This window comes from Antechinus flavipes, chromosome 1, assembly GCF_016432865.1.
Source record: "Antechinus flavipes isolate AdamAnt ecotype Samford, QLD, Australia chromosome 1, AdamAnt_v2, whole genome shotgun sequence".
In the NCBI taxonomy this organism is placed as follows: Eukaryota; Metazoa; Chordata; class Mammalia; order Dasyuromorphia; family Dasyuridae; genus Antechinus; species Antechinus flavipes.
In genome coordinates, this window is record NC_067398.1 from 26646621 (window position 1) to 26674603 (window position 27983).

At 41.8% G+C, this 27983-nt stretch overlaps 1 protein-coding gene across 1 annotated transcript in view; it reads right to left on the minus strand.

The window, feature by feature from the left end:
• The window catches only part of LRIG1 (leucine rich repeats and immunoglobulin like domains 1), a 130473-nt gene that overhangs the window by 56197 nt on the left and 46293 nt on the right, over positions 1–27983 (minus strand). Inside the window, exons 2-3 of the mRNA XM_051980425.1 lie at positions 23170–23241; positions 14523–14597 (exon numbers count right to left, since the gene is read on the minus strand). Coding sequence (XP_051836385.1) covers positions 14523–14597; positions 23170–23241 — 147 coding nt within the window. The remainder of the gene's footprint in view (positions 1–14522; positions 14598–23169; positions 23242–27983) is intronic.

Consider the following 27983-nt stretch of genomic DNA (forward strand, 5'->3'; position numbering starts at 1 on the left):
CACTCTCAGCTTTTTCTAGAGATGCTCCTCACAGGGGCAAGACAACTTGGTGAGGTAAGGGATGCATCAGTAGAATCCAAAGGCCCACTATTTGGACCTAGAGAAAAGTCAGTATTCCCACCTCTGAAGTAAGTGGCTTACCAGCCATTATCTGGATCAGTATCAAGAGGGAGATTTGAAACCAAGTTTATGCTTTCTCTCCAGAACCACGTGGCTTCCTGAGAGAGTTCTATGGGTGCTTGTTAACAAGTTCTTTGAAGACATAGTTCTTCACAAACAGCATCTGGAGTCGGAGGTCCTCCCTTTTAATTCTCGCTCTGCTGCTTTCTCATCTTTTCAGACGATGGCTCCAGGGAAGCCATCTCACCTGTCTAGATCCTGCTTCTTTTTTCTATACACAGAGAATGGGAGGTGACCTTCATGTTCTCTTCCAACACTAGATTGTTCTGGGAACACTCTCAAATGTCCCGTTCCCTTATTCCTGGGGCACTTTCCCCTATCTTTAGCTTCTGACAGGCCACATTCTCCCGGGAGTGGGGACATCTTTTGTCACTCTATTCCCGGCACCTAGTAAGCACTTAATACTTGCTTGATTGACTGGCTCCCCACCCACCATCCTTCTGTGTCTCTTTCCCTGGCTAATCATCATCTGTGAGGATAGTCTTCAAAGGGGCTGCCTAGCGCCTTTTCTCCCTCCATTAATGCTCTCCCTGTTTTTCTTCCAAAATAGACGTGATTCCTACTGTCCGAAGCTCTACAGACCAAGCGTCCAGCTGACTGAGCCGTCTCCTCATCTTACCCTGGTTCCTATAAATTACATGAACCCAAGGGGATGACTGGATACTACTACAGGGTGATCCATGGAAAGTTTGGAATAAACTAGGGGCGGCACAGGGGATTGAGCACTAGGCCTAGAATAAGGAATTCACGAACTCAATCTGGCTTCAGACACTTACTAGCTGTGAAACCCTGGGCAAATAACTTAACCCTATTTGCCTCAGTATCCCCATCTCTCAAATGAGTTGGAAAAGGAAATGGCAAACCATTCTAGTACCTGCCAAGAAAGCCCCAAATGGGGTCATGAAGAATGGGACATGACTGAAAAAAAAAACTGAATAGTGTTATTATAGAAGAATATATCTATATTTTATTTATATATATGTATATATATATATTTACATACACACAAATAATACCTATATTATGTTAATATAGAATAAAGGAATCTATACTTTATAGTTAGATTTATAGAAATAAAAGTTATATTATAATGATAGAAAATATAGGAATGTATCTATATTATATAGGGATGTGTGTATGTACATATATATTATACATATGGGGAGATAACACGTATATTATATCAATAGAGAATACAGAAATAAATTTACTTTATGTGGATATAATTATATGTGGGAATATATAGGATTAATGCCTACTTTAATAATACTTATTTTAAAACCACTACACAAGATCCAGGAAAAGAAAATTGTTCTATTAGGCTTGAAATGAAATATAAAATAGGTTATCATCATCATCTCCCAGCAACCCACAGTGAGCTATGAATCCAGGAGCGGTCAACAAATGTTGACTAAACATGTCCTACCATAGATCGCTCCCTTTACACACCAGTGTGCTGACGGAAATAGCCAGAGCGCGCCATCTAAATGCTTTGATCCCCATTATACTGCATCAAGTATCTGTTTAAAAGGCACGAGCTTCCCTGGAACAGCCATCCAACGAGAGGGCCAAGGCTTGGGTGTTGCCCTCTCCCCTTCAGGTCTAGAACTGTATTTAAAACCTCGAGTTTTTGTCAGAAAAAAGCTCCAATAAGATTGAAAGACAAGGAGCCATGTGGCTCCTGAGATCCCCACAGAAATGAGCAAAGTAAAGGGAGAATGGCAGAGCTGTAGTCCACTGGGTCTCCTTCTTTCTCCATTTCATCCCTCCTACAGCTGGTGTTCTCTTCACTTTCTCAGTAAACAACTTGCAGATGTGTTCCTTTTCCTTTCTCCCCACCCCCTCTTTCCCTACCCCATCCCCCAAAAAAGGAAAGAAAATGGCAAGTCATTACTCTGTGTAATTTGGCAGAAGCAGGATTCTGGCTGGATCGCTCGGAGGGGTTCAGAAATCCTGCATGCATTGCAAAAATCACAAAGAGTTCCAGGGAAAGTAAGTGGTTTTTCCTTCCTAACTGGGATGTTGAAAAGCGCGTCTTCCTGGCTATCGCCTTCTGTGACTCATCTGTGCATACATACGAATCTGATGAGACTGCAATCTGAATAAACTCGGCTCCCCGACAGCACCGTCCCAGATGTGCCCCTGGCATTTAACCTTAGCGAGTTTTCCCACAACAAGCAAAAAGAAAACTTGGAAGAATGTTTTCCTTACTGAAGTCGGGCCCGTATCCCATGTGTGACCATCCACCTCGGTCACGCGTGACCTCATCCTCTCCCAGATTCCCAGATTGTTGGGATGGGAGGGGGATTAGTCCAAACCACTCAGGTACAGGGGAAGAACACAGAAGCCCAGGCTTTGAAGTCAGGCTTTTTTGTCTCCAAACCCAATCCCAATACACCACCTGGGGAACCCACATGTCAACAGGAAGTCACAGCTAAGCAAAATCCACAATCCACACTTCATGCAAACCAGCTCTCACCTCGCTAAGAACTGCTAACGAGGGCCCACAATGGCTTGGATTTCAACTTCCTCTGCCCACCGCTCGGAAGGGAAGCAAGAAAGATGCTTCTACCCTTGGACGATGCAATTCCCGCATGGGACGGGCCCAAATCTGGCCGCAGACATTTACTACCTGTGTGACCCTGGACAAGCCATTTCCCCTTGTTTACCTCAGTTTCCTCCTCCACAAAATGAGCTGAGAATGGCAAACCACTCTAGTGTGTCTGCCAAGAAAACGCCAACTGGGGTCACGAAGGAGTAGGACATGACTAAAATGACTGAATCACAACCCAACTCCACTTTGGCAGTGCAGGTTATTTTGATTTTGCTTTCTCGATGGGAGTCTGAGAATTCCCTGCTCTCCTGACAATTTGCCGTTACTTCTCCCTTCCACAAAAAGGGGGCATTCACGTTTCAGCTTGAGGGGAAAGAGTTCTCTGATCATTGGAAGTGGTAACATAATCCACACTAAAACATGGAGCACTGATTTAGTTCTTCTGCCTATTTAAAATGGTAATCAGACCCCAATTAATACCCAGTACTCTGCAGATAACAGCCAGGAACACTAAAAACGGCATTCGATGGGAAATTTTCCCGATGATAGCTGATGGCGGTTCATGTGGAAACAAAACCACCATTGATAGATAATTGTAAATTAAGCAAACAAATTTACAACGGCAATAAACCGTAAGCTTCCAAATCTGAGGTCCAAGGGCTGCAATTTATGGCCAAATGTGTTAAGTGTGAACATTTACTGTTCTTTTATTTCAAGGAGAAAGTTTTGCAAAAAGAACCAACAAATAAGACAACTCCCGCACCACCACCACTACCAAATGCAAGTTCACTATAGTTTTAGAATTTTCTGATGCAAATAATTAATTTAAATACCCAAACACATGGGATTTTATGTTTCACGGTGTACGTGTAGATTGTTTTCATGGATATATTTTGTTTTTACAATACTTTCCCATCCCCATCCAATAGCCAAGCTAGCAAAGCATCCCTGATAACAAAAAAAAAAAAAAAAAAAAAAAAAATGAAGAGGGGAGGAAAATAGTTCCCTTAAACAAATAGAGTCCATTAGGATATACAACGTTCCAAATCCACTCCTTTCCAAAAAAGTGTTTGTGGCAGTGCATTTCTAATTTCTCTTCAGGACAAAAAACTTAGAAATTATTTAGATTTTTTTTAGAAAGTATTCACCATCCTTGCCCTCATTCTTTCCATTTACATTACTGTATCATGGTGGATATTGTTTTCTTGGTTCTGCTTACTTCACACTTGCAGCTGTTCGTATCTCCCATGCTTTTCTAAACTAGTAACGGATCTCATTTCTCACAAAGAGTAATATTCACTATGTTCAGGTACCACAACTCATTTGGCTGTTTCCCAAGCAATGGGCATCTACTTGGTTTCCAGTTCAAAAAAAAAGAGGGAAAGAGATGCCCAACCAACTCATCTGGGGACTTCAAAAAGAAGCCTGTCAATCTGATAGATAATGCTAATTTATTCCACTTGCCTAAAGATATAATTAATTTGATGTTCATTTCAAAATATAAAATTAAAGACCATAGAAACAGCAAGCACCATCGATTTTTAAATCTTTTTATTTTGGAAAGAAGGGAAGAAAACGTGATTTTACCAGTATGGAGTAACTCCCAGGATAGAAACTCCTTCCACCAAAGAGAGCGTGTGATTTAACTCTTCAGGGTTAAATTTCTGTACTACAGAACAACTTTGAATCCATCCACACCATGTTGTTTCTCAATGGAGCTCAAGATGAATCTAATGCTTGTTAATTATCTTATAATTATTAAAATTATAAAAGAATCAGCCTGAAAAGCATTGCATCACTTTCACGTGCAATGTAACTTCAAAGATGTTTCCATATAAATTTTTCTACACACTCCTATAATTGTGTAATTACAACTTACAAAACACAATAGGAATGGGTTTCTAGTAAGTTGGTTAAGGGTCAGTCTATCAGGAACACAATATATGTCAAGGGTCTTGGCAAAAAAACTCTGTTTCAAAAGAGTAATGCTCTCTCCCACCCCAACCAGGACCAGAGATAAAGCCTGAAAAGAGAAGCCTAGAGCACAATCAACCCTTCCATTATAGTCAGGATAGTCAGGACCCTTGGGGGTCACGGAAATTACAATGCAGATTCAAGCTTATTCTTTCTTAGGGATCCGAGTTGCTGAGGTCCAGTATTTTCACAGACCAGAACTCCCTGATCTCTGCTGTTCTTCAGGTGAAACTACACCTGTGCTGGAGGATATCCTCATTCATCTTCTGCCTATATTCCCCATCCCCTCAAAGAAAGCAAAAAATTAAGGCTCACTTTTATTAGAGATTACTATGAATTACCCTCTTCAACAAAGAGTCTGTGCAGATAACTAAATCTGTCCTTGGGGGAAGGGGAAAGAAAAGAGTTTTCTGCACAGTTTAACAGGTAAGTAGTGTTATTGATTTTATTTCATGAGCAAATACAGCTTAGAAACGCTGTGGGGGTCTTTTATAGGAACTGGTTAATCCTATTTTCCACTCCATGCTCCTAAAATCCCATCTATTCCCCTTCCCCCCAACTTCTCACACTTAAACATACTCAGAAAGGAAGCATAAGTCAGGTGGATGACAAGAGATGAACAGTCATCGAGAACTCTATCCTGGGTTTTTTTTTTTCCTTTCTGTGTTTGTTTTGTGGAGTTGCAAAAGGGATTTTCAAAACACAAGGGTCACCTATTTCCTTTTTCAGATTTGAGTAAAACCAACAAGTGATTACATTAACTGAAGGAGATAAGCCTTGAGAGAAAACACTGTGGCTCCCTAAGAGTGAGGAAGACTAGGGCCTTCTTCCCTTAGCTGATTATCTCAAATTCATCCCGTGTGTTTTATTTGTACATTTGGTCAGAGCACATGCTATCAGACACTGGGCTTCTTGAGAACAAGGGCTATCTTGTGCTTTTCTTTGTCTGCCCAGTGCTAAGCACACATTGTAATAAATATTTGTTTGTTTGTTTGTTTTAACTGAGGGATCTATTTTTGAATCACACTTCAAAGATCTATTAGCTAATTTCTCTATTGTTCAGTTTCTTCATCTATAAAATGAGGAAAATGCTATCTGAAACACTTCGCAGGATTTTTTTAAACTAGATTTTGTAAAGCACCTACTATGTGCCAGATGTCATAATAAGCACTTGGGAAACCAAGAAAAGCAAGAGTCTGGGCTCTTCACAATTTAATAATGGAGACAACAAACCACATACAACTAAATACATATAGGGATAAACTGGACAGGGAATTAAGGGGGAATCTCAAAGGGAAGGCAGATTGGGAAAGGCTTCTTGCAGACAATGGGACTTTCTGCTGGAAGGGGGCCAAGGAAGATAGGAGGTGAGGAGGGAGCGCTGAAGCCAGTCAATGAAAACATGAGAGAACTCACATAAAGCAATCTGGAAAACTGAAATCACTATTAATGTCACATAACTGGGCTCTTGATTCTGACAAAACTTGAGGGATATGTAGATGTAAGTACATCCATACCTACCCGTACAATAAGATCAAGGTTTTCCCTTTTGTCTGATCCTACCATTTCATCTGCAATGTCAATTCCCTGGTCCAAATTGGTACTTTTCTGACTTCATACAGACTAAGCTGCCTGGGGCACTGAAAGGCTAAGTGATGTGACTAGAGTCACACAGGCATTTAGTATCAGAAGCCAGACCTTTCATTATCCCTCCCCCAATCTCTAGAAAGAAAATACTTTCAGAAAGAAATCAGTGTCCCTAATGTGAGTGGTAATCTGGGACCGCCCGCTCTTCAGGAAAGGACGGTTAAGAAATCAGCTCCTTTTAATTTTCTTGGGGAGTACCCAGGGGGGTAGTATTTGGGGGTTTTTCCCCCCTGGCTTGAGGAAAGTACCTTGAGAATCTAAGTGGCTGAGTCAGTGCGCCAAGCAAGAAGGAATGAACAGAGTGAGTTAACCCATCACAACGGGAGACTATAAAACAATGATGTTTAGTGCATCTGGCCCAGCCGTCTAATGAAGGCACTTGCTTTAAGCAGAGGAAATTAAAAACAAAGCCAATGAGGTCAATATTACAGCAGTGCTTCCCCCCCTCCCCTTTTTTAAACACCCACGACTCAGGAAATTCAAAGTTTGGATTTCCACAGAAACCAACCCTGCCCCCAATTCTGTGCAGACACACTCCAGGGAAAAAGCCCAAGTGAAAACAAAATTACAGGCACTGAATTTCATGTATAAAACTCGACTCTAAAGCTACCAGCTGGTTTCCTCCCCACTGAAAAGACATTTCTTTTTTTCCCCTTCTTTTTTTTTTTTTCCTGAACACATAATTCAGGGACACCAGCCTCCCACACACGGGACTCAGAACAAAGTGGGGAAAAGGCTAAGAACCTATAAAAAAGCTTGCTGTTAAAGAGTATATATATAAAAATATATGCCTCTGCCATTATTTTCAAATCAAGGTGCTCTTACAAATAGTTTAATTGAAATAAAGTCTAGAAGAACGACTGTCAAATTTCCAGTATTAGGAGCAGCTTAAGATAAAGTTTAGAGCCAGCCTTTCAATGCCATGAGCAAAACAAACTTCCCCATCCCCCACAAGGGACCACCAAAAGAAGAATTAGACAGTCAGTTGGGTGATAAAGGCCCCTGGAGATTAAAACGAGTGGTTTTCGTACTAAATACATGTCTGATGTTTGGACATTACAACTTTTGTGGGTGTTCACTTTCATTGAACCCATTTGGGATTTTCTTGTCAGAAACAGGAGTCGTTTGGCCATTTCCTTCTCCAGTTCATTTGACACGTTTGGAAACTGAGGCAAACTGGGTTAAGTGACTTGCCCAGGGTCTCACAGATGTTAAGTTTCTGAAGCCAAATTTGAACTCAAACCCTCCTGACTCTGGGTCCAACGGTCTATACACTGTGGTACTTAACTGCCCCATCACATAACATACACGCTCTCCCCCAAAGCAAACGCTTACAACTTGATTGATCAAAGTCTATGAGAAGTAAAAGGTAAGGAAGAAAGAAAAGTGACCCAAGAGACCAAAATTAGTTATTAACAGGCTAACTCTCCAAATAAGCAATCTAGATCATAGATCTGCAGACAGAAGGGACCTTAGAGACATCTGGACTGAACCCATGGTCCTCTCCCTGGCCATTCTGCAAATGAGACAACTGAGGCTCTAAGAGAAGGGACTTCAAAGTAGCAAAGGCGGGCCCAGAACCGATGGATGTCTCCCAAGCCAGGGCTATGGCACATTATTTTGTAGCTTATTTCCCATAGCAAGAGAGTCAGAAGGGATGGGAAAGAGCACACAATGGGATGTGGATTCAAACTCTGCCTTTCATCCTTGTAAAATGAAAGAATAGACGGAGGCATTTCCCATTCTCTAGAGAGCAGGGACCCAGACCCTGCCCCTGCCCCTGCCCCTACCCTTCCAGGATAGGAAATCTCCAGAGGGTCATTCCTCTCCGGCTCTCTCAGCTTCTCCCGCTATCAGGGCCAACGAGCAGGGTTTAGCAGTGAGAGTCCCTGGATACTCATCTTCTCTGAACAGGATACAAGTCTGGGAGAAAATCCCCAGCAATGTTGAAAGCCCAGTGGGAAGCTGTCTGGGATGTCAGAGGGAAGGATCTCTTGGTGAGAACAAAGCTGACATTCCGGAGCGAAATCTTGCCATTACATCATTCATTCTGATGAGCAGCAACAAGGCCCAAGAGCAGCATCGTGGCCCAAATGACAGTCGGCCCGACTCCCCAAAGTGAAGGACTTCCTTAGAGATGCAGAGAGGGAGAAATCCTCACGGTGATGGGCTGCGGCATTAGGCACTGCCATCTCATGCGATGGGCCTATCCTGCCTTGGCAAAAGCCGACTCCTCTGCTTTGCTGACCCTCAGGTTTTCAGAGGAAATACATTTCTGGTTTCCAATCATCCTTCCCCACTCTGGAGTGGGTTTCCATCCCACTCAATCCATGGGCTCTGGTTTACGGGCCACGTACTGAGACACTGTCCTATGAGATCACTCCCCTACCAAGTGGAGAAGGAGAAAATTGAGGCGTCATCAATCAGTACTTCAGGAGCCATAGGAAAAAAGCCAACTGTTCCTAAATCCAACTTAGCCTCCAGCCTGGGAAGTCCAAAACACCAAAGTTACGTGACGCTCCCACGGCCACCCAATTTACAAGGATCAGAGATGAGACGCTGACCCCGGGGTCCCACGTTCCGTCCGTCCTGACACCTCTACTCTTGCCTCTTTTCAATTAAAGGAAGCTTTTCTTTCTTCCCTGTAACTTTTTCCACCGCTCAAATATCTGCTTCTTGCCAGCTGGGAAGGATGACTGGGCTGTTTCATCCCAAAGCTGGGACTGGTCATTTCCCTGTTACCCCGTTCCCCCATTAGGTCAGGCTGAAATCTTCTAACCAGCCCTCAGTTTTTCCATCTCTAAAATGTGTATTGTTAACAAACCTGAGTCTTTCCACTGGCAGCTCAGTGAGAATCGAGGTAACTTTAACAGTGCTCTCAGCTTCCAGGGTATTAAGTCATTATTTATTAATCTAACTATTCCCCACAGGGCCTTATACCCAGAAAGCCATCCATAAATATTTGGTGAACTGGATTGTTGGACTAACATGAGGAATGTGATTAGGCCTCAGGCTGTGGTTCTTTCTTGAAGGATAATTATCTCCTAGGGAAGCAATGAATAAATTATTTTAAGCAGTCCCACCAAGCTAAAAAGAATTCAATTCTGGGCCTAGCTAAGGAAAAAACTAAAATTGGGAGATCAATTATAATAATAACAGTAATAATAATATAATAATAGTAATAGTAATAAAATAAAAACACAATTGAGAGATCAATCCTGGGATGATCTCAAAGATGATCAGCCTTTTTGTTCATTGATACTCAAAGGCTCTTGGATTTTTATATAGAATAATTCTTATTCCGTGTACTTTTTTTTAAAATCTTTTTTGTTTTACTCAGTTTCAATACAACTGGTTTCTTTTGTGCACTGAGAAACAGTCTTCAGGATTTCAGGCAGCCAAAGGGGTCCAGAACACAAAAAAGGTTAAGACTCCCTGAATGGTTCTCTCTGGGGGCTGAACTCAGCCCCTTCACTACCCTGAGAGCTCATCCCAAACAGAAAAGGAAGTCAGAGCTCTTAAGTTCAGTTCTTTTCTCACCTCCTCCTCCCTCTCAAACATTTCAAAAGAATAATTTATCAAATAAGACATAAATTAGATCCACACCCAAGACAGAGCGGCGGCTGCCAACATTCACCTGCCTTTTCCAAGAAGAATTCAAAGTGAAGGCAGTTCAAGTTTGAGCTTTCTTTTCTCTTCTTTTTTTTTTTTTCCCTCCCTAACTTTACATATTTTAACACTGCCTAATGGAACAGCAGGAATAAAGCCAACCTGTCCCACACTGCCCTGCACTGGGTTAAAGTTTAGGAGAAGAAATGTATTTTTAGTCAGTCAGAGGAGGCTGTTTCAAAGCTGTATAAGCCCCACAGGGGATTGTCTCCAGGCCCAAATCACAGAGAACAGCCACCTTTTCTTCTCCAGGGAAAACTGTGAAGGGAAGGAGACCAGGAGAATGGGGCCAGAGGGGCAGGAGGGCAGGAAGGGAAATAGCAGGTGATGTTTTGCTACCACATTAATTGATAGATACACATTGATTAAATACCAGGTGGCCTAAATGAGGGAAAGGGACCCACCATGGTCTCTCCTTTCCTCCCCGAGATGAAGGAAACATCAGAGAGTAGAGTAGAGAAGCCCATTTAAAAAGTCAGGGCGATGGAGTGAGGTTACCCTGGAGAACAAAGTACCCGTTTTCTTTTAAGAACTATGAGATCCAAAGCTGGCTGCTAGCTTTTTTTTCCCTCTTCCCCTGGGTTTTACTGGAATTTAATTCAACTCACTGACAAAAGGCATTTATTTATGTACATATCACTCTTCTGGGCCAGACCCTTTGCAAGGAGCTAGTGGAATAATGTCAAGAAGGATACGGAGACCCTGCCTTCAAGAAGCTTACGCTCTAATGAAAAATGATAAACCAGAAGAAACTGTGGTGATCTCAGCCCTTTTAATTCACTGAGACCTTGACTCTTTGCCAGAGTCTCACACTACCAGCCGCTCGCTCTAAGGGCATGAGAAGGCAATCACAGGCTGAGCTCTGGTGGGAATCTGGGAGCAGTGAGTCCAATCCTCTCACTTGTTACTTAAGTCAAGTTACCTAACAAATTACTTAAATAACTTAAGTCCCTCCCGTCTGTGAAGGGGAGACTCCGGAAATCTGAGGGACCTTGACCAGGACCAACCCAAACACTTAACTGAAAAGGAAACTAAAATCCCAGAAGTCCTGAGACAGAATCAGGATTCAAATGTAGCTGTCAGGACTTCATGTTAGCAATCTCTCCATTTGTGAACACAAGGTTTACAAGGTCCTGCTTAATCATTAGCTTAATTAACTGATTAAGTTAGTTTATTAATTAAACCTGCCAGCCAGGCAAATTGGCTACTATCCCCATTTCACAGATGGGGAAACTGAAAGAGTAATTTACATTGGGTCATCCCAGGTGTCTACAACTATCTAAGGCTGGGTTTAAATCTGCCATCTTCCTCGGCCTCAGTCCAGTGCCCTAGCTCCAGTGCCACAAATACAGGAGCTGGGGAAGATGGAGACAGCCCCCAGCTACCTCCCCTACTGGCTGAGCTACTGACCTGAAAAAGGGTTAAGCTGACGCAAGGCAGAGCTGGCAAGAACGTGGCACCTCCTGAACACAGGGCCCGCTGCCAGCCCAAATCGGAGCGCTGCAAACTACACCAACAATCTTATTAACAGCCGGCTCCTGCCAAGTCCCTCCACACTGCCCGCTGAGCCCCGATTTCACAGAAAGACGCCCACAGGTGAACAAACGGGTTATAAAGCGCACCACTTTATCTTTTTTCTTAATTAAAGCTTTTTATTGACAAAGCCTATGCATGGGTAATTTTTCAACACTGAGCCTTGCAAAACCTTCTGTTCCAAATTATCCCTTCCTTCCCCCCATATCTCCGCCCCTAAATGGCAGGGAGTCTAATACATGTTAAATATGTTAAAGTATATTATGTTAAATCCAATACATGTATACATATTTATACAGTTGTCTTGCTGCACAAGAAAAGTCGGATCAAGAAAGTAAAAAAAAAAACAGGGAAAGAAAACAAAATGCAAGCAAACAACAGAAAGAGTGAGAATCCTATGGTGTCACATTATCTTTGAGAAAAAATAAAGATTGGGAGGGGGGAGGGAGAGAACAGCAGGCAGGAATTCCCTCCTCCTATTGGCTATCAAAGAGCCTCCCGGATTCATTATTGGTTTGGAAGAATAAATCTCTGGGAGAGACTTTTTCAAACAGGCCACCATGTCCACAAGAATAGCCTTCCTCTGCAGGATTTGAGGAAAGTGTCTGATTTAAAACTTCAATCAATCAGGATCTTCATTGCGGGGAAGAGAGGAAGCACACCACCATTTGCTTTCTTTCTTTTTTAGCTTAAGTGGGATGTAAAATTTTTCATACTATATTTTATTTGCAGAGCACCTTTTTTAACCTCCTGAAGGCAGGGAAAAGAACAAGTTCCGTGACTCTGGATACATCTCTGAGCTTCCCGTTCTCTTGGGCCTGGGTCTCCTCTCCCACGCTAAGCATCTAGCCACATTATCCACTCCACTGGCTCTCTGCAGACCCCAGGACAAGCTCCCTACCACACAAAAATAAACTGACTCTGCTGCCGCTGGAACCCACCTGGATGTCCCAGACTTCCTGCCTTCCACAACCAAAGGGGAGACTCAGCGGGTTCTCAGGAGACTCCTGCTCAGCACGGGCACTATTTAGGGGTGGCCCATGGCAGAGCCAACAATAGCATTCAAAAGGACTGAATGGATTGCCCTCCTGTCCCAAGGAAGACAATGTAGTTTATAAAATAATATTTTTAAGGACTGCCAGAATGCCCGAGAGTCCTACAACCCCCCCCCCAATTAATTTGTATGCACTTTATGCAATTTCAGGCTTATATATTGTTTCTCCTAAAAAAATTCCCTGAGGACAAGGACTAAGTTCAGTTGTGTTTCTGTCCCTGGAACTTACAGAGCTGTCAATAAAGAGACTGTTTTACTGATTATCGCTGACTAAACATTTATTAATCCCCTACTATTCACCAGGCACTGTGCTGAACGCCTAGCATACAAAAACTAAAATGAAGCACCCTCTTCCCTCACGAAGCTTACATGCTATCAAATGAATAAGCAGGCCTCTATCCTGGGCACCCACATTGGAGATACTCAGGAAGGGGCTTCTAAACAAAATTAAAATGTAAATGAAAATCCTTAATACAGCTCAAGTGTCCAAGGGCACAGAATTGGGCTTCTATCCTCACTGTGCCAGGTAGCAATCACACACATTTATTATTTCACAATAATTTTAAATTTATATTAAGTACCTATTCTGTGTGCCGGGAACTGAGAGCAGGTAGCAAAAGCACCAGACTAGAGCCAAATAGAAGTCTAATTCCAACACTACCACTCTTTAGCTGCAGGAACCCAGTCTATCCCACTGGCAAAGTGGATGAGAAGGTCCATTCAGTGCCTTAGAACAGCCACGTGCTGAGAAGAGCCTGGGACATGGAAGTCAGGGGAAACTGAGGTAAGGGGCATCGGAAGTGAAATGAGGTCACGTCTATCTGTAAAAATAAGAAGCTCGGGGCTTCTTAAACTTTTTCTACCCGTGATCCTTCCTTTTTGTCTGAGAAATTTTTACATGCTGCCAGGCAAATAGGTACATAAATCAAATACTGACTGCTAATAAACCATAACTTGAAAACCTCACATTCAGTTAGGAGATCCCATATAAGGTCTCAACCCATAGTTTAAGAAGCTGGGGGGCTACATCAGTTGGTGAATGGCTGAATAAGTTATGGCATATGAATGTAATGGAATATTATTGTTCGATAAGAAAGGATGAGCAGGATGATTTCAGAAAAGCTGGAAAGACTTACATGAACTGATGCTGAGTGAAGTGAGCAGAACCAAGATAATGCTGTACACAGAAACAACAAGATCACATGATAATCAACTGTGATGGATGTGGCTCTTTTCAGCAATGAGGTGATTCAAGGCAATTCCAATAGTGATGGAAAGAGCCATAAGCATCCAGAGAGAGAACTATGGAGAATGAAGGTGGATCGAATCATAATGTTTTCACCTTTTTGCTCTTTTTTTTTTCCTTTCTCTTGATTTCCTCCCCCCCCCCCCTTTTTGGTCTAATTTTTCATGCACAACATGACAAATATAGAAATATGTTTAAAAGGATTGTATATGTATAATCTGTATCAGATTGTTTGCTGCCTTGGGGAGGTAAGGAAAAAAGGGGGGGGGGGAATGGAACACAGTCTTACAAAAATGAATGCTAAAAACTATCTTTACATATATTTGTAAAAATAAAATACTATTACAAGTTTAAAAAGAAGCAGCAGCGGCCAGGGACTAAGTAACCATCAAGTTTTCTTATTCTGCAAAGGTCCATTCTGACTGTGACACTCCATGACCTGTACTTCTCTACAAAGTCCCCTGCAGATCTCTTCATCTCTGTTTCTAAGAGATCCCCTCCCCCAAAATTCTCAAGTGAAAACTTTACAATCCAATCAGGCAACCTAACAAGACTGGTGGATTTGCATGTTAGCTTAAAAAAAAAAAATCAAATGATTTAGCCATTATGTAAAACTGTCAGCATCCTACCCCTAAATCCAAAGCTGGTAGTATGTGTTCACTTACAGATAGAGAGAAGAGATTCGAGGGGAGGCAGCACCCAGGGAAGGGATGATTGTCAGCTCATTGTTATTCAGATGCCTGTAAAAAGAAAAAAGAAAAAAAGTAGTTAAATATGCAATCTAAAATCACACATGCTCTCAAGAGAAAGCCCTTCTTTGTCCATCCCATAAATACAGCCAGCTAATCATGGGGCACCAGCTTCCTGGATTAGCTAAAACACAAATTTTTCCACCTATTAGGTTTTTAAAGGAGAGATCTGAAACAAAAAAATTGTGCAACCAAAGGCTTCTCAGGACCCTTCAGGGCCCTCCCTGGTGCTCTTGCCTTTCTTGTGAGGAGAGAGAAGATTTCATTCTCAGGATTTTTCCTCACTGAAAACATCCTAAACCTGGACAACCTAAAAGGTCTGTGGTACCAGTTAACAAAATTCAAAGAAAGGTTATAGGTCAACGTGGGATGGGATGTATTAGGAAAAGCCTCATGAGGAAAAAAGTTTCACTACTTTACCTAATTTTAATAAATATGCACAGTTTTTAAAGACAAATTTTATTCCTTTACCTAATTTTAGGAAATAATTTTATATATTTATATGAATTTAACTTATAATAATTAACTTAATAGATGTGTCCAGTTTTCATAGGCCTACATTTCGTTATTTAGGTAATTTTGATAAATAATTTAATTAAATTAATGTCCAATTCCCATAAAACTGCAGAGGACTTCAGAGACTTTCTACTCTTCTAACGTCTTTATTTTAAGGAAGGAAACAAAAGCTCTCACATATTAGTGGTTGGCTCATATCTTGCAGCATCTGAACCTAGGTGTTTTGAGCTGCCATTCTGTATTTCTCCCAAAATATGAGGTAGGAGGCAGCAGCACGGGGGTCATGGAGGGAACCTGGATGCCTGCGTTAGGGTCCGAACGCCAGTGGTATGACTGGGTCACCGCTTCCATCTCTCTGATCTCAGATTCTTCAGGAAGTCTAAGAATGATCTGAATTCCATTTTTATGATTTTTTGATGGAGAACAACACTATATGTCTGACACACAGTAGGCACTTAATACGTTTTTATTGGATTACTGGCTTGGATTGGAATGAGGGGACCTTGACTAAATGACAAAAATGCAGATTGCCAGATCTCTCTTTCCCACGGAGAAATGAATTTCTACCTTCATGGAAGAGAATCGGCACATGTCAAGCTACCTCCGACGTAACTTACACCCGGTTTTTAAAAAGGGGGACGGGATAAATCCCTGAAAATCACATTTTTAGCCTCTGCAAGGCAGGCAAGCTGACTGTAGCTGTGTCCGGCAGACTGGGTTGGCTCTGCTGAAGCAATCCTGCCATTTGGACACACACTCTCTCCAATTTTTCTTCCACCCTCCCCAAGCCAAGCCCATTAAGGAGAAGGAGTTTCAGCAAAGCCTGGTCTCCGAAACATCTGGAAGAATGAAAATGAGGTTTTATTTAGGTGTTGAATTAGGCCCTTAATTACTCCAACAGGAGCTCGTCTAAGGGCTCCCCCAGATAAGGAGCTGTTTTCCTCCCTCCCTCTCTTCCCCCCATCCTGGTGTTCCAGCCAAAAAGGGTGGGCTTTTCTCTGGAATTTAAGCATTACCTGCTCCCCGCTAATGAGCTTTTGTCATTAAGTGCCAATTTATTTGTTGTAAAAATGGAATCCTCCCAATTCATTAGAGGAAAGTAGAAAACCAGAGGTGAGAGGTCAGATCAGCCATGCAGTGGGCCCAGAGTTCTCAGGCTTTCAAAAAAGGCCAAAAAAAGGCAGGGGAGGGGAGGAATGTCAGTGCACAGGAGCATGGAGGCAAGAGAGCAGCTCCAACCAGGTAGCAAACAGCTCTGGGCCAAGGGAACTTTGGGATGCAGCAGGCCTGAGGGGAAGAAAAGGGAAAGGGATCCATAGTCCCAGAAACTAGACAGAGGGGCTGCCAAGGGCCCCCTCATACCAGCCAACCCCCAGGGACCAAGGAAGGAGGCAAGGAGAGGGGGCACTCACTAAGCTGCTCCCTAAGAAAAGCAAAGTGAAGGCGACTAATGCTGGACCAATTGCTGGACGAGCAAAGAAAAACGTGACCTGAACAAATGAAAATTCCCAAATCCTGGAAGACAGCTCTATCAAGGGCAATTCTAGTTGGCTCCAAGAGGAGCCACCCAGTTTTACAAACACACACCCCTTACCATGTTTCCAACCACCCTCATCCATGTAGGGGAAAGACACCGGGAAACCAAGTTTCCTCTGAAACCTCATTCCTTGGTTACAATCGGGGGAAGCAGAAAAGGAGGAGTTGGTTAATTAGGGAGATTAGCTGCAAGAGAAGTCCCAGCATAAGTTGGGGATCTGTCTGTCTGTCCCCAAGCCCCTCCAGCCGAGGGAAGCATGGCACCCTGGGGCTACAGGGAAATATGGAATGCCCAGGTGCCAAACTGAAAAGGAGAGCTGGTCAAAAAAAAGTACGGCTTTTCCAGTAAAAACACTGGGAAAGTGCTCAGAGATCCAGGATCCAAAAGAACCAGGAAAGCAGAGCAACTTGACTGATAAGGCCCCTGAAGAACCTACAAAGTCCTTCCTGTATCTTAACTGCAGTCACACTACAGCACTGTTAAGAAAAGACAGTATTTATATCCATTTTCTGATACTTATATTGAAGCACAGGTTAAGTGACAGATGAAGTAATGGAAAAGCATATGAAGGAAGGAGGGAGGGAAAGGAAAGGAATGAGTGACAAAGGGAAGGAGAAAAAGAGGAGGAGGAAGGAGGGAAGGAGAGAGAAAGGAAGGAAGAAAGGGAAAAGGAAAGGAAAGGAAAGGAGGGGGGAGATTGTTACAATTTGGAAATTTGATCTTCTTGACTGCACGTTATTTGTTAAAAGTATTTTATTTTTCATTATTTTCCTCTTTGGAGGAGAAAGAAAAGTTTTATTCACTGGGGAAAAATGAGATTTAATTTTTAAAAATACAAACAGAAAAGTTAGATGAGCAGTCCAGCGTCTCACAGAACTATATGTTGAGATGGTTGAGGAGTTCATTATCTGAGGTGATCAAGCAAAACCCCTTCTGTCATTCCCACCCGGGGTTATTGAAATGAGTTACTAACATAAACCCCTTTGGGCTGCATGCTGTCTCTCCTGGCTCCCGTTAGCATTGGGACCATGAACAGAAGTCACATCCCCAGCAATGTTCTTGAGGCACAGGGTCTCAGGAAGGGGACTCGGTTGTGGTCTCTACTCCAAAATTTACTTTTTGAAAAAAATAAATACAGGGTCTTGTTTCCTTGTCATCTGCTTTTCTGTGATAAAGGGAAAGGACAATAAATTGGGCTAGACAAATGAGGTTTTGCTTGTAAAACAAGCAACATGTTCAAAGTCTCTCACTGCCAAGCTCTCTTCAAACACCATCCAGAGTTACAATGCACAAAGGAAAATATTAGTCCCAGGAACGGCCCTTTTTTTGCATGTATTTTATATTAAAAGGAACATACTCTATTTCATCGTCCTAAAAACTAGGTCATCGGGCCCCCAGAGCACATCCAAAGGATGATGTATGACTTGTAAGCCTGGTCCGTCACGCTTCCTGCCAGAGAGCCGGGAATCCCACCTACTCTTACAGGAATAATCACTCCCATCTTGAAAATGATCCCTCACTCACAGTCTTCCAGTCTCAATCCCTAAAAATAGCAGGGAAGGAGGTGGGTGGGCCCTGGGCTGGGTCACATGGAATGTCCCCAGCTCTGACCACCTGTGGGGGGTGGGATCTTTTTAGCATTTGTAGTTACAGGGGGGAGGTGGGGAGAATTTAAAAAAAAAAAAAAACCTGGCCTCCTTTTAAAGTTTGTTTTTAAAGAAATGTTTCCTCCCTCTCTGCCTCCAAAATAAGATAAAGTGAGTCCCTACAACTCCATTTAGACAAACAATTCTTAAAATAAAACAGCATTCCCTTAAATCCATGGAATACTGTTGAAAAATGAACACTTAACAGTATCTTCCCTTCCAAAAAGATTCAAAGTGAAATTAGGTATTAAAAATGTAATATGGGGAAACCCTGGAGTCAAAAAGAGTTCCCCTGTTTGGCCGTGTACTCCCCACTCCCATCCCACCTCCCCAATTACTGCTCATTCTCAGCAGCATTCTCAAGATAATGTGGGCCAGTGGACAATCAGGGCCACGTAGGCCTTGGACAAATCCAAGCCAGGTAGAACCCACCCAGGCAGCCTTGGTGTAGAGAGTGCAATTCCCCAACTGGAGCACCCAGATTTGAAAGCCCATTGAATCTAATCCCTTCATTTTACAGATGAGCAAGCTACTGCCCTGCATTTGAAACTGGGTGAAGAGACTCCAATTCCAAGCTGTCTTTCCGTGACAAAATCCTGAGTCTGGTTCTTTCCCCTGCTCCCCAAGTATATCCCTTCCCCCAAAAAAACTAAACAAAACAAAACAAAAGCATTTCAAAAAAATAAAACCTTCAACACAGTGAGACACTGGGGGGACACAGAGCTCACTCAAAGAGAGCCCTGCTCTCAAAGAGAAATAAGCACAAAGCATTTGGGGGAAGAGGACAAGAGAAGACACTGCCCATGACAGCAGGAGAGAGAGAAGCCTTTGTATAGGAGAAGGAAGCATTTTATAGGGGCTTTAATATCTTTCAAGCTTCAGTCTTCTAAAATCAAATTAGCTTGAGAAATCTACCTTAATATTTAACATAGATGGCTTCTCTTCAATTGAATAAACTCAACTCTGTCCTCCAGCCCAAGAAGAGCAAAACGAATGAGTCAGTCCTTCTATAGTGACTTAAGGTTTGCAAAGGTCTTCAGTGGATCCTCCTGACTGCCTTGAAAGGCAAGTGCTATTAATATTCCCATTTCACAGACCAAGAAACTGAAGCACATAGTGCAGACTTGCCTAGTATCACAGAGCTAACAATTACTATACCTGTATGTGAACTGTGTCCAAGTTCAGGGTGCCATTTTGAGATCTGGAGCATTTTGTGGGCCCAAGATTTTTTTGGGGGGGGTGCTCTTGTTATGTAGCATCTCTTACTCAAGAAAAGCTCTGTGGCCCTCCCTTCTCCTCTGCCACATGCCATGTATTTATGTATTCAAGTGCCCAGGGCTATGATGCCTTCTGTCCCTCATTACTCCTGACCCTCTGGCCTTTTCCAACTCCTCCCCAGGAGCACTGCCCACCTCACCTCCTCCAATTCTGACTTCCTACTAGATCCCCTTTCCCGTTAGAGCATAAGCTCCTTGAGCATCCAGAACACTTAGCTGGCTTGTAGGGTCTTCCCATCACTTCCCAGAACTACAGTGCTGGGCACATAGTAATGGCCACACAAATGCTCCAAATGCTCCATAGATACCTTATCTATCTAGATAAGGGCTGTATAACCTAGAGGCTTATTTATGGCCTGCTCATTTTATAAGGAAACATCTTAGGTCACTCACTACCCCAGTGAAAGCACACGCCACTCACATCACCCATTTGAAAGGGAATGCAGCAGTAATATGAGCCAAATGCAGAAAAAAGGAATATATAAATAACCCTCATATTAATAGATTAGCCCTTCCTGGCCACCATTCCATATTAATGTCCACGCCTTCATAATGGGAGTTACTGGGAGTCTTGGGGGGAAAGGGGGAGGGGAGGGATGAGTTATTTTTAAATGGACTGTGGCTTGGCTGGGGCTCCAAGACTCTTCCAAAGGCTGACCAGGACGAGAGCAATGACAGCCTGAAATGAGGATCATTCAATCTCCCTTCAGTCGTCCCGATGGGCTGTGTGGCTGCCTTGCTCAGCTGTGGTTCTCCACCTCCATCCCCGTTTCCAACATCTGATGGTTTTATGGAGAACCGTCAGCTCTCCAGAAACATTAAAACCCACTTCATTTGTCAGCTCCCACTCATTCGCCCCACTTGACCCTTATTCCCTCTTCATCATTCGCTCTAGCTCCCTCTGTGAGAACAACAGGTCTTTACCGTCGGGAGTCCTATTTGATTTGGAGAACACCATCTTCTCTCCCTTCTTCCCTCCAATGCAAGATAATACATCCATCAGATTCCTGGGGTGGTGTTCTGAGTATTTTTCTACACCCGGGACCTTTCTCTTTGACCCCCTTGGGGATATTTCTCTACCAATGGGTCAAAGGGTAGGTAACAGTATAATAAAATTTCTTAAGGTCAAATTAGTTTCCAAGACAACTGGACTTAACTAACGCTAAGACATGATCCTCTGTCCTCAAGGAGCTTATACTCTTTACTAGGAAGAGAATATTCAAAGGACACGAGGCAGGCCATGACCCAGAAGCTAGTCAAGAAAGACTCACTGTGTTTGAACTGGTCTTGGAGAACCATTCATTCAACAGGTATCTTTAAAAAAAAAAAATTCCCAATCCTTATGCAACTGAAATTCTAACTAGGGAAAAATATGTACACAGAAAATTAAATTCAAACAATCTACACAGTGATTCCCTAGCTTCTAAGGAGATCAGGATGGATTTTCTATAGGAGATGGCCTCTGAGTTGAATTCTGAAGAAAGCCAACCTCACTAAGTGAAGGCAGAGTTGAGGCAAGAATGTATCCAATGCACAGGAGACAATGTATATATAAAGGTCTGGACAAAATACAGAATAACACAGTAGACTTAACATTTCACAGAACTGCACATCAGTCTGTTCCAAGGGACCATGTTCATCTTTTCTCTATGGTTCTTATTTCAGGATCTGTTTGCTGCCAAATCACAGAGTTAAAAGGGACATGAGTATTATTCGGAACAGAAAATAAAGAAATAACAACACAAAACACTCAAGAAGCCTCATTCTCTCCTTCCTAGAATTTCTTCAAACGAGGAGGAGGAAACAACTAAATGTCTTGTCTTTCCCTGGTCTGAGGCTTTCTGAGGCATTGCACAAATAATTCATCATCAAGAGGGAAGAGAAATGGTCCCAGAGAAAAGTGGAAACTCCTTAAGAGCAGCAACTATTTTCTTCTCTTTTTTGGGTCTCTGTATTCCCATCATCTAGCACTCCTACGGGCAAGGATCACTTAGGGTCAACTAATGAGGATTTAGGAAGCCAGGGAGAAGGTGAGACATACCCACAGCCAGGGAGCACTGGACAGATAAATCAGACTGGTAGTCCTACCTGGGACCTATCCTGGCTGAATAACTCTGGGCCAAACATTCTCAGTGTTCTGGGCCACTGGTGTCCACTAAACCATACAGATGATCACATAATGACCCACAGATTAGGATTACCTAAATTTTATTGCATTTTTATTTATTTTGATAAATGTTTCCCACTTATATTTTAATCTGGCTGTTCAAGCCCACTAACTAAGAAGGTTTGGGGATATATATGTGTGTGTGTGTGTGTGTGTGTGTGTGTGTGTGTGTGTGTGTATACAAACATACATATATATAAAAACATACATATACATACATACATATATATATATATATAAACACTTTGCACTAGTAAAGTTGCAGAAAAGATTATCAATCTGCATTAGGTTTTGACCTTTTTTTCACCTGGAAATCTCAAATCCACTTCAACGCAAAGTGGGAGCATCATCCTGAAGTTTTGGTCTGCTCCTCCCTCCTGAAAAAAGCTTGACACAAGTAATTAAGCCTTCAAAATAAAGGCTCCACAAAGTTAACTCCCTACTGTTGGAAATCTGAGCCCTTTCTATTTTAAAAATCCTCCTTTCCCCCCAAAAAGGTCCTGAAATTATATAAATCAAACCAAGACAAGAACCCCACATACTCCTGGACTTAGAAATGAGTAAAATACTTTAAAAAAAATCTTTCAACAGGTTTCTTTACAAGGCATAAATAAGGAGCTTAAAAATTGCTGGTAATCACAATATACGCCCTGATGTGGGAAGTTTTAACAACACACTGTTCCAGGTTCAAGGCTGGCTTCTTTTAAGAGCCTAGCAGATTGCCACTTCCAAAGGCATTATTATTAACATTGTTTTGAGGCGGAGAAGGCCTAGTTAAGCCCCTCTGGTGCATTACACTACACCTTTGTTTCCTGGGAGATAAGGGGTGGGCTGGCATCAAATATCACCTGAGAGTGCACCCTTCTACCTCCACGTGAGCAAGGAAACTTCCATGGCCAGGTGTGTTAACTGAATTATTCCCACAGAGCTTTGCATGGGGCTGAGGGGAGGGGGAAGAGCAAAGGAGAACCCTCCCTCTCTCTTTCCATCTCCAGGAAGGCTTCCACTAAATTGAATTGCAATGCTGTGAGATGCTGTAGTCTTTGCCTAGGTGAGAATAGATGGCAAAAGAATAGGAAAGAAATAAATGGTTTTTTACTACAAGTACCAAGAAATCACACTTAAGGGGAAAAGGGATGGGAATTGATCCAAGTCAAGAGGATTGGGCAAATTCTGCCAGAGTATCATGGCTTACCAATAGGCCAAGAGTCCTGGGGTCCACGAACTTGTTTTTTAAAGCTCTTTGACAACTTTATGTCATTATAATTGGTTTTCACTTTTTAATTCCAAGTATTTTTATTTTACCCATTTATAAATATCATTCTGAAAAGGGATTCAGAAGTTTCACTCATCTATTAAGGGGTGCAGGACAGAAAAAAAAGGTTATAGGGTATTACTTCAATACCCCCAAGTCACTCACACTTCCTGTAGATTCACCAAGTTCTCAAAAGCAGCAGGATCGATCTCAGTCAGTTTGTTGTTGCTCAAGTTTCTATAAAGAGAAAGGGAAAAATGGCATTAGAATTAATTACAACTGACTTCAACCTCTTTCTTTTTTTTTTTTTTTTGTTCTAAATCTAATTCAATTTCTCCTTCTTAAAAAAAAAAGTCCCCCCTTTTTAAATAAAGCTAACAAGTTATTTTGACATATTTTTTTAATGTGAAGAGGTACTGATATAAACCAGCTTTTGATTGGCTCATGTCACCCCGCCCAAGTCCTTGACTGCCTAATCTCAGATGGAGCATCCAGACCCCTCAGCAATTCATCCTCTCTGATAAGCCCAAACCTATCTCAAGCACTATTTCATCATTTATACTCCTTACAAAATTCCTTGAGGATGGTACTGACTGCAAACTTCAATCCAATTTGAAGATATTTTGACTAGATTGTTTATTTTATCAAGTCCATGGCCTAATTAATGCAAAGTCTTCAGTTCAAAAACATCACAGTAGGATCATCCAGGATAACGGGAAGGGTCGAGTATCAGAAAAATGGTTTAGGAGCTGGCCACATTAAGAAGAACAGATGTATTAAATCTCAGACTAAAGAAAGCTTGCTATCTTACAGAATGATCAGTTTTTTCGTATGGAATCTTAGACCTACATTAATAAATACCGAAGGTAATAATTACAGAATAAAAAGGGGGAAATTCGTCAATATGCCAGTAGATCAGAGTGCTGGATTGGGAGTCAGAAGTGGGGTTTAGTTACACCCTAGCTCTGCCTGTGTGACCCCTGACCCTGGCTTCTTCATCAGTAAAATGAGAGGATTAGTTTAGATTACTCCCAAGATCCCTTCCACCATTTGGGGTCTGGATAGAGGCTGTTTTTCCTAAAAATGTCATGCAGCCAGACAACTATTTATAAGTGATTTATCTCTTTTCTAAATTACTAACTTCTACAAGCAGATTGTGTCAGAAGCAGGAATTGAAGCCAGGGTTTTCCTGACACCAGAGCTCAGCTCTTCTCCCCTGGTGTACAGCTGCATGACTCAATGGATTTGGCCATACTGATTGGAGGGGGAAAAACCCAGCAACACAAAGTCACCCCATCACTGCCTTTATAACCAATGTTGTTGTTTGTCCTTCATTCTCAAAGAAGAACAGGATATCAGGTAAGGATGACATGACACACAAGTGAATTAGATTAGTGAGGGAGGGTTATGCAAGGTCACCTGACTCACTTTCCCCTCCAGAGCCAGCTGGGTCCAGTGGCAAGATATTGATCCCAAAGCCAAAAGATGGCCCTGGATACAGTGGGAGATCTTGGCCTTTTTAAGCAAAGGTTTTTAACATACCCCATTAATCAAAGGGTTAACAGGATGGCAGCAGATATAGGTAAATTACTTTGTAACCCTGAATTCAATTCAACAAACATTTATAAAGTGCCTACTAAGTGCCCACATTGTAATAACTAGTTAGGGTTTTTCTTTTAATTATCTACAAAACTTGGAAATGTCTAAGTTTGTATAAGTCCAATGATGCTAGCAAGGGGAAATCTTGATGGGGAAGGGAAGGAATCTTGATTTTCTCAAGATCACACAAGAAGTGCAGCCCCTAGGATTTAAATTCCGGTCATTCATGTGATTTCAAATCCAAGGTCTATTCTTTGACAGCACACTGACCCCATGGTCATTCCACCCTGCACCCCTCAACAGAAACCCAAATCCTTCCTCAATACCTGTCCAGATACATACAAATGGACAGCCTGATCCAAGTTAAAACTCCTGCCCCACTTCAGGTCAAGCCCTTACTTGTCAAGATCACCACCAAAAGGTCAGGTTTGACTTTTCCTCCTCCTCCTCCAATCTCACCTTTTTTCTACTATTGCTTCTCCTTTCAAAAGAGAATCTTAGATTTCACTTAATGTGTGCCAAGGGTCCTCAAACTTTTTAAATAGGGGGCCAGTTCACTGTCCCTCAGACTGTAGGAGGGCCAGACTATAATAAAAACAAAAACTTTGTTTTGTGGGCCTTTAAATAAAGAAACTTCATAGCCCTGGGTGAGGGGGATAAACGTCCTCAGCTGCCGAATCTGGCTCGCAGACCGTACTTTGAGGACCCCTGTAAAATCACACTGACTCATCTGGCCACTGCTCCCACTACCGACTACCAGTGGCAATGTGGAAAATAATGTCAAGATTTCCAGCTTTATGAATAATTTTCCTCATTAGTTGTGTGTGTCCTTCCATATAAATATCTAGCTCTTGAAAAGTATAGCCCGCTGGAGTTCCCTACTTTTAACTGCACTCCAGAGGCTTCTGAAATCAATACTGGCCTCCAGCAGTTATCTATTCCACTACAACTCAAAGACATTCATCTAAATAAAAGTCACCCTTGCATTTTAAGCTAGCAGTACATTTTAAAAGCCAAGTCCATGTTCACAGCACAATTAGAATTAAAGCACAAATTTGTCTGGAGATTATATTACTATAAGACTGCTTTTGTTGGGGGCAGGGTGGAAGGGGAAAGCTATGTTTTTGTTTTTTTGTTTTTAATCGCAGAGTAAAAGTCAGGTTTGAGCTTGTCTAAAGCTCAGGGCTCTTATTAAAGGGTCCCAGAACGCAACAGAGGTTGTGTTTATGAAAGAAAATCCCAACACAGTATGAGTCAACCCAAAGCAAACAGAGAAAGCAAATGCATCAAGACAGTGTGCTTTATCAGTCCCAGAAAAGTCACTCCAAGAACAGAAAGCAGGTTACTTCTTTGCCTGGATCTATGCTATGACAAGACTTAGCAATCTTGTAAGATTGTCAAGGATGAGAGAAAGGTGCTTAAGAAATAAAGGGAAATGGAGAGGTTTGGTTTTTTTTGTTTGTTTGTTTTAAGTGTGAGAATATGAAAACTGGATCCAGAAGCTTTGCTACAATTCCTGGCCAAATTCTAAGTTCTATTATTAAAGGGAAGGGTTACTGACAGATAGAAAGGCAAGCAGTGATCCTTTTTTTTTTTTTTTTTAAGGCTTCATCAAGAACAGGACATACTGCCCTCACTTCTCTTTGTAGCAGGACTACTAGACCAGTTAACCAGGAGATAAAGTAAACAGAGTTCACCAGGAAAGTATCTGGCAAAGTTTCTGAGAGATATGAACTGGAGAAGCTGGCAATAAGACAGGCCGGCTATGTGACTGGTAAAATGAGCAGCTTCCCCCAAACTCATTTATTAATAACAGTAGTCAAGAAGACTAATGAAATCTCAGGAAAAGGAGGTAATAGTCTGGCTGGTGGTCTATCCGTCTCAGATCGCCTTTGTAATATTGTATTTCTTGAATACATTTTAGAGAGGAGAAGGATATTCTGGCCATAATCCAGAAAGTGCAAGTAGAGTGTTGCCAACATTTTAAATAACAATCAGATGAGGGATTGAAGGTGCTTTGCCTAGAGAAGAGAGAAGGATGACATGATTATTGTTTTTCTTTATTGTTCAACGAATTATCAAAGGGAAGAAGTGTAAGACTAGTAAAGTACCAATGGAGAGAGAAAACGAGCACAAGTAGTAGAAAGGCAGATCTAAAGAAATGTGATGGGATAACTCAAGAGGAAATGGGTTCCCTCCCCAGGTCTCCAAGCAAAGGAGGTGTGACCACTTGTGAGAGACACTGCAAGATTAGGTCTGGATGATTCTTCCCAGTTGAGAATCCCAACAGCCTAACACTCCTATAAATCATGTTTAAAATGGTCAGCAGAAGCTAGAAGCAAAGGACAGGTGGGCTATATTGCTTATGCTAAATGCTAAAAGACCAATTAAAGACCAATTATGGTCTTTTTTTTTTTTTAAAGCTTCAGTGGAACACCACCATTTCTCTTAGGAAATTATGAATGTGAAGAGTAGAGAATCACTTTTAAAGACCCTTATGAACTGATACAAAGTAGGCAGAATGGAGAAAATAAGATACAAAATGACAATAACAACATTTATAGCACAAAAACACAATCAAAACTGAATGCTAGAAAATTATAATGTCCAAGTATGGGTGCAAAGAATAGAAGTGAGAAGATCCTATCCCAGGAAGTTATAAAATACAACATATATGTCAAGCCTTTATTTTTTTTTTCTTTTTGCTTTTTATGTTAGTTCTGGAGAACATTTTTTCCTTCCTTCCTTCTTTTTATAAAGAATGACTCTCCGAGAAAAGTAATTGAAAGAAGACTACTTAGATGAAAGATTATCACCAAAAATCTATTCTTAAATAAAAGGATGGTTGGGAAGTTCTCTGTAAAGTGAAAAAAAATTAAAAGAGAAGATTCAGCCTTAAAAAAAAATCCAATAAGAATTCTACTACTTAAGCTATAGGGCAGAGGTGTCAAACATTCCAACTACAGAATGCTTGAGTGCAGCACAAGCAGATTAAACTGTAATTGGGAAATATATAACAAAATAAATGGAAATAAACTAGAGCACCGATAACGTGAACTCGTGGGTTTCTAAGTCAAAATAAGTCAAAACTCTACTTGAGTTTGAAAGGACTTAGGTAAGATTAAAGACCTGGAGTTGGAAAATATCTGAGATCATCTAGTTGCAAAGCCTTATATTGCAGATGTGGAAACTGAGGCCCACAAATGGAAACAACATCAAAACAATTCCAAATCGAGGCCTCCTCCTCCTGGTACCAAGCTGCCTCTCAGGCCACAGCTATTAAAAACTTATTTCCTGAAATGGAAAACCACAAGCAGAGAGATCAGGGTGACTGGGGGAGGGACAGAGAAGGAAGGGGTTACCCTGACAATTTTAAAGGA